The 10,000-nt window shown below is 44.7% G+C and overlaps 1 protein-coding gene across 3 annotated transcripts in view; it reads right to left on the bottom strand.

Moving 5' to 3' along the window:
* Positions 1-2,835: 2,835 nt before the first annotated feature.
* Positions 2,836-10,000, bottom strand: part of LOC143293734 (uncharacterized) — a 78,048-nt gene continuing 70,883 nt past the window's right edge. For all 3 annotated transcript variants that reach the window (XM_076604939.1, XM_076604937.1, XM_076604938.1), the window contains exon 4: positions 2,836-5,495. In XM_076604939.1, coding sequence (XP_076461054.1) covers positions 4,060-5,495 — 1,436 coding nt within the window. In that variant the 3' untranslated portion in view covers positions 2,836-4,059. The remainder of the gene's footprint in view (positions 5,496-10,000) is intronic.

The following is a 10,000-nucleotide window of genomic DNA, read 5'->3' as shown; positions in this document are numbered from 1 at the left end:
TTACCATCATCAAAATATTACAAGCGGAAGGCTCTCATACTGAAGAGGTGAATGTTGACAAAGAATACCACAATTCTGACGACGGAAGCTAAAGGTTGGGTCATTGAGACACCCACTGGACATCCGAGGGGTCTGTGTAGAGGAGAAGAGAGGACTGGCCGTACTGAGTGAGTTAAAGTATAAAAAAAAAGAAAGAAAAAAAGAAAGAAAGAAAGAAAAAAAAAAAAGAAAAAAAAACCGTGGAAAATTACAATTAAAAAAGTTACACCAGACGCGTTTCACAGGGTCGAAGGTCAAGAATAAAGGAATTAATGAATGAATAAATCAGCTTATGAAACGTATACATTTACGTCAACAAGGAAATAAATAAATAAATATATATATATTTGCATAAATAAATAAACATAGAAAAAAATAATAGAACAGCCGGTAAGACCGATTGGGTTGTTTTGATGGCTTGTGACTGTGTTTGTTCGCTTGTTTGTCTTTTGTTTGTTTGCTTATTGTTTGGATTTTTCTCCCCCCCCCCCCGGCCCTGAATTGTTTACATCCAGTAGCCAGCAACACCACTCGCAACTCTAGAAACGCAAATTGGATGACTGATGATTCTAGAAACAAAAACCCTGCAATTCTTGCACGACGCGACATCAACAGTTAGAACACACACACACACATACACACACACACACACACACACACACACACACACACACACGCACGCACGCACGCACGCACACACACACACACACACACACAGGCACGCACACAGAGACACGCACGTACGCACACAAATACACATACACGCATGCACGCAAATTCACACACACACACACACACACACACACACACACACACACACACACACACACACACACACACACAGAGAGAGAGAGAGAGAGAGAGAGAGAGAGAGAGAGAGCAACGCGCGTTAAGTTTTTTCTTATGGTTCTCTGACCACTGAATCGGGCCTGCAAGGTAATCCACAAGGGAATAACGATGAAATCAATGATAAACACAGCAACGGCAATGATAATCTTAATACCAATGATAACAAGGAAAAAACAACAACAACAGTGATAATAATAATAATAAGAGGAAGAAGAAGAAGAAGAATAACGGCCGCCGTGGCGAAGTGGTTAGCGTCGCTGACTGATTGCTGGGAGGACACGGATTCCATTCCCAGAGGAGGTTTTTGTTGTTGTTTGTTTGTTTTGATTGTTTTTTCGGCCCGCGGCCGTCTCCTAGCCCAAGCTGAGTCTGCCATGAGCTTGCAGTGGGAAGGCTGGTAACACACATTCTCGACTGTCATCCACTTCACGGATGCGTCTTTGGGTGTGTTGCTCAAATTTCCTGACCAACACCGTATGTGTCTGTATCTCTCGGACCTGGTTAACGCGGGGATATCGTTATGAAAGGAAGCGCCGAGATCAGCTTTGTCGCGTGGTCCCAAAACCTGAAACGGACTTCCATTGTCGTCATTTTAGGGGACTTTATAGGTTGTGTCCAAAGTAAGTTAGATCAGAACAGACACCACTGAACACCACCGAAGTGACTCAGCAACAGTGCAGGGTCTCCTGTGGTGTGTGGCATCATGGCGACCTAACATCGGTGGTGGTTCCCTGTGGATTGCTGACGCTGGGACTGTGACGGACAAACCCGGGTGTGGCTGTGTTCGGGGGACTTGACATGAGCGGTGTTGGAGTAATGCTACTGGGACAGAAGCTGGGACAGAAATAAATAAATAAATAATTAAATAAATAGATCTAGTGTGCTAGAATGCTGGAACGAGGCCTCTGTCAACATAAAACGAGTGTTGTGTTGTATTATCAAAAAGCAGTTTTCTCTGTGATAAATTGGAACTCCTTTCCACTGGGAGAGCGAGATGTCTCGGTATCGCGCCACTTGAAATAAAAAAAATATTCTTTTTTTTCTGTTTGCATGTGTTGTTAGTCTGTTTGTTTGAGAAACCAAGAAAAAAAAAAGTTTTGTTTTTTTGTTTTTGTTGTTTTGTTTTTTTGTTTTTGTTTTTGCTGAGGAAGTTTCCAGGAACAACTCTTTTCTTGCAGTGGGTTATTTATTTATTTATTTATTTATTTATTTATTTTCCCAGTAGATGGTAAATCATTTATCATAGATGAAAGCCAAACTTGATTGAAAACAGCAACATGCCTTCATGATGGATAGAAACCGTTCATGACTGACTGAACCTGGTTGAAGACAAACATCCATCATTGAAGACAAGCATCCATGATTGAAAAGAAGTAGTCATTTCTGCCAATATTTCCCTCCAGCACTTTATTACATCATGATAACACATCGGTTATGTAATAACAGTTATTAAAATCAAATAATCATATATATATATATATATATATATATATATATATATATATATTCCAAAGCAGAAAGAGAAGGAGAACATTTTCTTTTTCATGAAAACGAAGTTCTGTTTTGATTTTCAAAGGACTAGACTGGTTTCTCATGGAAAATAATTTGATAATAAACTCTTGACAATTCTAAACTGCTGTCTCTCGCACACATCAGAAGGCATTCATTAAATCGAAATTTCTCCAAAACGAAAGGACAAATTTGATTTCCAACAGGACTAGCCTTGATTTATTCCTGGAAAATATGCCTGGTTTTATCTGAATAAAAAGAGAATTACGATCAAAACAGAAAACATTCCCCCCGTAAAAAAACAACAACTAAAAACAACAGAAAAAACGCACACAAAATAAACAAACAAATATAAATAGATGAATGAATAAATAAACAAATGACTAAACGAATGAAATGATGAAATGAAATTTTCTTCCTTTCCGTTAGATTTGGAACTTTTCTTTTTTTTTTTTTTTTTTTTTTTTTTTTTGATGTTATGTCAATCTAATCCAGGACACGACCATATTAATCGATATGTCCAAATATACTTTTCCGGACGTCGAGGCATTGAAATCACATGAACTGAAAAAAGGCAAGTGCACACACACACACACACACACACACACACACACACACACACACACACACACACACACACACACACACACAGAGAGAGAGAGAGAGAGAGAAACACGATTACTATTGTGCACAAAACGAGTACAATCAAACACCTTCCAAGACAGTAAGAAAATGACACAGCCTAATAGTTACTTTTATTAATCTATCAATCAGATAACAACTTCAAAATAAGTTAATGAACAACAACATGCTTGAGTGAATTAGAATGAAAAGACAAACTTCTTGCTTTGAATTGTGAATGAGAACATGGTGAGATTTGCAAAAAAAACCCCAAAAAACCCATCGTCTTTCATTGAAAGACCAACTTCACAGAAAGGACATAAATTTGATCAGTCACTATTTTGAAAGAAGGCTGTAGCAGAACGGAATCGTTATGGCAACAATTCATACTTTCATTCTGTGACAAAATAGTGAACAATAAATTACAACGATTAATAGACAAGAACATAATTTAGGACTCTTTTCTTTTTCTTTCTTTCTTTTTCCTTTTTATCACTTTCCCCCCTTTTTTGCGCACGCACACACACACACACTCACACACACACACACACACACACACTCACACACACACACACACACACTCTCACACACACACACACAATCACACACACACGCACACACACACAATCACACACACACACAAACACACGCGCGCGCACACACACTCACAAATCTACACAAGTCACACAGGACTTCATCAACATAATAATTATATCAAGTCCACTGTCTGAATATATAATATATTCTGTGATGATGACTTCATAAGAATATATACTCCAATGTAAAGAGAGTGAAAAAAAGAAAGAAGAAAAAAAAGAAGCCACGAACCTTGAACAATGCCATGGAGTCACTTGTGATGACACGCATTTATGTAATATAAAAACATGCGATTTATTTTTTTTTATAATTCATATTTATTTCTTCTTTCTTTTGTGTGTGTGTGTGTGTGTGTGTGTGTGTGTGTGTGTGTGTGTGTGTGTGTGTGTGTGTGTGTGTGTGTGTGCGTGTGTGCGCGCGCGCTCGCGCATGTGATGGCTACTGTTACACCATAGCCGCTAAGTCCGACTCTCTCCCTCCTCCTCCTCCTCCGCCTCCCCCCCACCTGATGACCGATCCGGGTCTGGTAGGATGAGGGGGGTGAGGGTGAGTGGAGGGAGGAAGGGGGGCTGGGGGAGGGGAAGCGGGGTTAGTCCTGTGAGGCACATGCACGCTGACGTAGTCACACTGCTTCTGCTGCTGCTGCTGCTGAATCACTGGCAGCATGAGCGGGTCCTCTGAAGGAGCTGAGCACAGCGCCCTAGCAGTACTCCTTTCCCTATTCTCTCTGTCCCAGCTGCTAGTGCCAGTGTTGTTATTGTTGTTGCTGTTGTTGTTGTTGTTGTTGTTGTTGTTGCAACTGCTAGTAACACTACTGTTGTTGTTGCTATGGTTGTTATTGTTGTTGGTGATGTTCGTGATGGTGCTTGTGGTGGTGGTGGTGGTGGTCGTACTGTCAGCCGCCATGACCACCACCAGAGAGGAAGGGGCCATCACGTCTTGACACAACGAAAGCGCCGCGCTGTCAGAATGAGGTGGCGGTATCCTTCCGTCACTTCCTCCTCCTCCTCCTCCTCTTCCTCCTCCTCCACCATTCCCACCTACACCTCCACCTCCTCCTCCTCCTCCTGCACACGTGTGTGTTCCCGTTCCCGCGTTCTTCATCATCCCTCCGCCCCCTCCTCCTACTACCGCTACGCTCTTGGTAGTCTCCTCCGCTCCTCTCACAATCCCTGCTGCTGTCACGTCTGTTGCTCCTCTTCCACCTTCTCCTCCTCCTCCTCCTCGCAAACTACAATCCCCTCCCATGTGCCTACCACCACCACCACAAGTGTCTGTCCCAGCCAGCAACGATGGCGGTGGTAGTGAGGGTGGTGGTAGCGGTAGTGATGGTGATTGTGGCTTGGGAGCCACAACGGCAGGGTGAGGAGGAGGAGGAGGAGGGGGAAAGGGAGGAGGCGGGGTGTTGGTGGTGGTGCCGTGCTGGTGGTGGTTGTGATGGTGGTGGTGATGATGATGCAGGAGCAACGAGCATCCTTTCTCCGCAGGGGGAGTGGCAGCGGCAGGGGCGGCAGATGTCGCCAGGTCGTTGAAATGCTCAGCGACGTAGAGCTGGGCTTTGGTCAGGCTGCGCTCGCGGTGACGGTGCCGACGTACCTGGATGAGTCGACGATGCTGCTGCTGCTGCTGATGAAGCTGCTGGTGATGGTGGTGGCTCTGGTGGTGGTGGTGCCTGTGGTAGGAGTCGGTCTTTAGCATCCTCATGGCCAGCAGGACCAGCAGCACCAGGATGAAGCCCCCTGCGATGGGAACGGCGATGACGGCGGCCTTGAACCACAGGTCACGGTCGCCGTTGACATCGTCGATGATATTAGTGTCGCCGTCGTTGTTGTTGCCGCTGCGAGAGTAGATGACGCTGCGGTCTCCTCCTCCCTGGCCACCTGAAAAAAACGAAGTATATACATATACATATATATATATATATATATATATATGTGTGTGTGTGTATGTGTGTGTGTGTGTGTGTGTGTGTGTGTGTGTGTGTGTGTGATCTGTCCGTCATTCTGTCTGTGTGTTCAGTAGGAGATACGCGACAGAAGAGTCCCGGCCCCTTCCCCGACAACCAAATACAATTCACTAAAACCTACCGATAAGAAAAGAAAACGCAAACAAGTCCATGGAAAATTCTGATGTGGGGGTGGTCAGAAGAGGGGAAGGGACAATCCGACATGCGCGACATCCCCTACTTCCTTCTTCTCGGTATACCGGCAGGGGATAAAGACAAAGGTCCAGCTGGCATCAGATAACCCCCTCTCCCTCTCCCCACCACAGGTACCAAACCCGATTCTCCCCTCCGTCCACCCACCCCCCTCACCCCCCAAACACACCCTCCGTCTACCTTCATCCCCCCACCCCCACCCCACCCCCTGTGCCCACTCATCTTCCCTTTCTTTTTTTTTTGTGCCAGCCGGCCCAGGGAAAACGCCACCCTGCGGTGGTATTGTCATGTCTGTGGTCTAGTCGGGGGAACGGGTGAGTATCTGGTCTGATCTTTTTTTCCGTATTGGGCGGTGACAGTGTGATAACATCACCCTCACTCACCCTGCTGGGGATCTCTCTTCTAATGAGAGAGAGAGAGAGATGGGGAGAGAGAGAGAGACAGAGAGAGGGAGAGAGCCCCCCCCCCCCATCCCCCCAGGGGGATGGGGGGGGGGGAGGGAGGGAAGAAGAGAAGAGGTACAGATTGAGAAAGGGTCAGAGACACAATCAGAGAGGGAGGCAGGACAGGGAGAGACATGGATAAAGAGAGAGAGACAGAGACAGACAGAGAATACAGACAGATGAAGTGACAAGAGAGATACAAATCGCAACCGAGTCAAAGAAAGAGAAAGTGACCGACAGACACACAGACAGAAATCGAGACACAGGAAGAGACCAGAGATACAGGCAAAAAGATATCATTGACAGACACAGAGAGCTCGGTTTTTTGTTTTCTTTTCTTTTTTCTTATCGCACCATCCAACATTGAACTTAAACTTAAAAAACGGAACGACCAAAACCACGAGCTTACCGAATCTTGGGCCTACAAGTTCCGACACAAAATACTCGAGTAACTCAAAAGACTTATAGAAACACGGTTCATCGGTAGGTAACAACCAAGTAACGGCAAGTAAAAGACAAAAAGCAAAGAAAAAAAAAGAGAAAGAAAAAGAAAGAAAAAAACCTACAAAAAACAAAAAAACCAACAACAAAAATCTCACTTCCCACCCTCCCCCTCTCCCCTCCCTCAATCATTTCCCATCCCAGTCCCAGCTGAAGTGGCTGAAGATTCATTTCCAGATAATCGATCGTGACTGGTCACAGTGATCGCCTTTCGAAACAGTCTGGCCATTTCGCTCTGAGGGATTCAAAGTGATTCTGGATTTCGATCGTGTTGGGAGATACTTTTACATAAAGTTGCCACAGCGATGAAGTTAAAGTTTCTAAACCGAACTGAAATCTCCGGACGAAGCTGTGTTCTTCTTTTTTTTTTTCTTTGTGTGTGTGTGTGTGTGTGTGTGTGTGTGTGTTGTGCGTGTGTGTGCGTGTGTGCGCGCGCGCACGCCTGTGTGCAGAGTTCTAACGTGGTGAAACCTGGGTCTTCAATCATGAATATTAGAATAAAGGTATGTGCTTCCGTTCTGGGGAACATGAGGCCAACATATGTACTTATTGTCCCTTTTCATTGACTCTTTCTAAGCTCGTTGGGTTACGCTGCTGGTCAGGCATATGCTTGGCAGATGTTGTGTAGCGTATATGGATTTGACCGAACGCATTGACGCCTCCTTGAGCTACTGCTACTGCTGCTGATACTGACTCTTTGAGCTGTACGAGGTCTCTGCGACTTTTTTTTTCCTGTTCTGTTTTTGAAAAACAAAACAACCCGCGTTTATCTTCAAACAAGACAGGCTAGAATAAAATGTTATACAAGACGCTTCTATCATTCAAAATGCTGGAGTAATCTTACGTATCTAATATTTTTTGTATTTTCTATTACTATTATTCTTTTTGTTTTTTGTTTTCGTGCTTTGTTTTGTTTTTGTTGTTTTTTGTTTTGTTTTTTTGTTTTTTTTTGTTTTTAAAGATTATGAAACACTAAATCCTTCCGACTCAGTAATGTCAGTGTCCCCAGAAAGTCTCAATCCAGTTCAGTCCCCCAGTTCCCGTGCCTGAGATACCATCACTGCCGAAAAGCCTCGAAATACACCTCCGCTCACCTATTGTAAGGGTAGATACCATCGCTGTTAAAATAGGCCAGCGTCTGCATACAGCCGCTTTCCGCCCCCCCCCCCCCCCCCCCCCCCCCCCCCCGCCGAACCCTAAGATACCATCGCCGCCTGAGGCCTTAAGCTCCACGCTGCTCATTTCGCGCTCGTGAGCGGCAGTCGTCCGAACTACCGGTCGTCGTTCGCAGGGCTGGAGTAGCCATTCCACCCCCCCCCCCCCCCCCCCCCACCACCCGCCCCCCACAGAGTTAAAGGGAGCGACACACTACCTGTCAGACATGACGGTGTCATCCCGACTCGCCAATCACTAAACTGATGACCCCAATTCTTTTATTCCCGATTCGCCTATCACTAAAATGATGACCCCCGATTCGTTTATTCCCGATTCGCCTATCACTAAAATGATGATCCCCCGATTCGTTTATTCCCGATTCGCCTATCACTAAACTGATGACCCCGATTCGTTCATTCCCGATTCGCCTATCACTAAAATGATGACCCCGATTCGTTCATTCCCGATTCGCCTATCACTAAAATGATGATCCCGATTCGTTTATTCCCGATTCGCCCATCACTAAACTGATGACCTCAATTCGTTTATTCCCGATTCGCCCATCACTAAACTGATGACACCGATTCGTTTATTCCCAATTCGCCCATCACTAAACTGATGACCTCAATTCGTTTATTCCCGATTCGCCCATCACTCAACTGATGACCCCGATTCGTTTATTCCCGATTCGCCTATCACTAAACTGATGACCCCAATTCTTTTATTCCCGATTCGCCTATCACTAAACTGGTGACCCCGATTCGTCCATGCCCGATTCGCCTATCACTAAAATGATGACCCCCGATTCGTTTATTCCCGATTCGCCTATCACTAAAATGATGACCCCAGATTCGTTCATTCCCGATTCGCCTATCACTAAAATGATGATCCCGATTCGTTTATTCCCGATTCGCCCATCACTAAACTGATGACCCCGATTCGTTTATTCCCGATTCGCCCATCACTAAACTGATGACCCCGATTCGTCTATGTCATTTACGATCCTCTGTGCTCTGGTTTGATGTACCTCCCAAAAGCTGTGAAACAGAGACTTCTCCCCCAGTTCAGTTCATATAGATTTCAACTTCAACAAGACATCTTTTTTTCTTCTTCTTCTTTTTTAAATTTTTTTATAGCGCATATGTACACGTTCTGGCGTCGATTTGAGCATTGGTATATCATTTCCACAAACACATTACTTGAATACGCATCTGTGTGTGTGTGTGTGTATGTGTGTGTGTGTGTGTGTGTGTGTGTGTGTGTGAGAGAGAGAGAGAGAGAGAGAGAGAGAGAGAGAGAGAGAGAGAACTTATAACACAGAAGAGCAGTCTGGGTGTTTTTCATGCGCGTATTGAATGTGTGAAATCGTTCTTCTCACTCACAGCTTCTGCACTGTTGTTACAGGGTAGTTTTATACTATTTTCTGTCGGTCGCCTAGGATGTAATAATTATATACTACCACGTGTGATATATATATTACTACCGTTAAGAATGTCATCAGACGGTGCTGGATCGTGTTTGTGTGCATCACCCCCTTTATATCATAAATATGCTCTGAGGAATGTTCGTCAAGTTGAACCCACAAGGGACAGTAGTCAAGCACAGTACATAGCTGGGCATTTTTCTACTTGTTTTGTTTTCTTATGTTTTTTTTTGTCGTTGTTGTTTTTTCTATTCTGTCAGTTGTTGCGAGTGTCGTCAGACGGTGCCTGATCGTAGTTTGTATGGATCTCCCCCTTTATACAACAGTTTGTATGGATCTCCCCCTTTATACAACAGTTTGTATGGGTCTCCCCCTTTATACAACAGTTTGTATGGATCTCCCCCTTTATACAACAGTTTGTATGGATCTCCCCCTTTATACAACAGTTTGTATGGATCTCCCCCTTTATACAACAGAGTCCAGCAGAACCTACCACAGCACGGCGGGCATTTCTTTACTTGTTTTGGTTTGTTTTGTTGGGTTTTTTTCTGTCAGTTGTGCGAATGTCGTGTTTTGTATGGATCTCCCCCTTTACACTGTGACAGAGTCCAGCAGACCCCACCACCACCACCACCACCACCACGGCAGCCCAGCCAAAGCACGTTACCTAGCCGGGAATTTCTCTACATATTTTGTTTTGTTTGT

The sequence above is a fragment of the Babylonia areolata genome, chromosome 19, assembly GCF_041734735.1.
Source record: "Babylonia areolata isolate BAREFJ2019XMU chromosome 19, ASM4173473v1, whole genome shotgun sequence".
Taxonomy (NCBI): domain Eukaryota; kingdom Metazoa; phylum Mollusca; class Gastropoda; order Neogastropoda; family Buccinidae; genus Babylonia; species Babylonia areolata.
The sequence above is the reverse complement of the archived record's forward strand: the minus strand, read 5'-3'. Positions and strand labels throughout refer to the sequence as shown.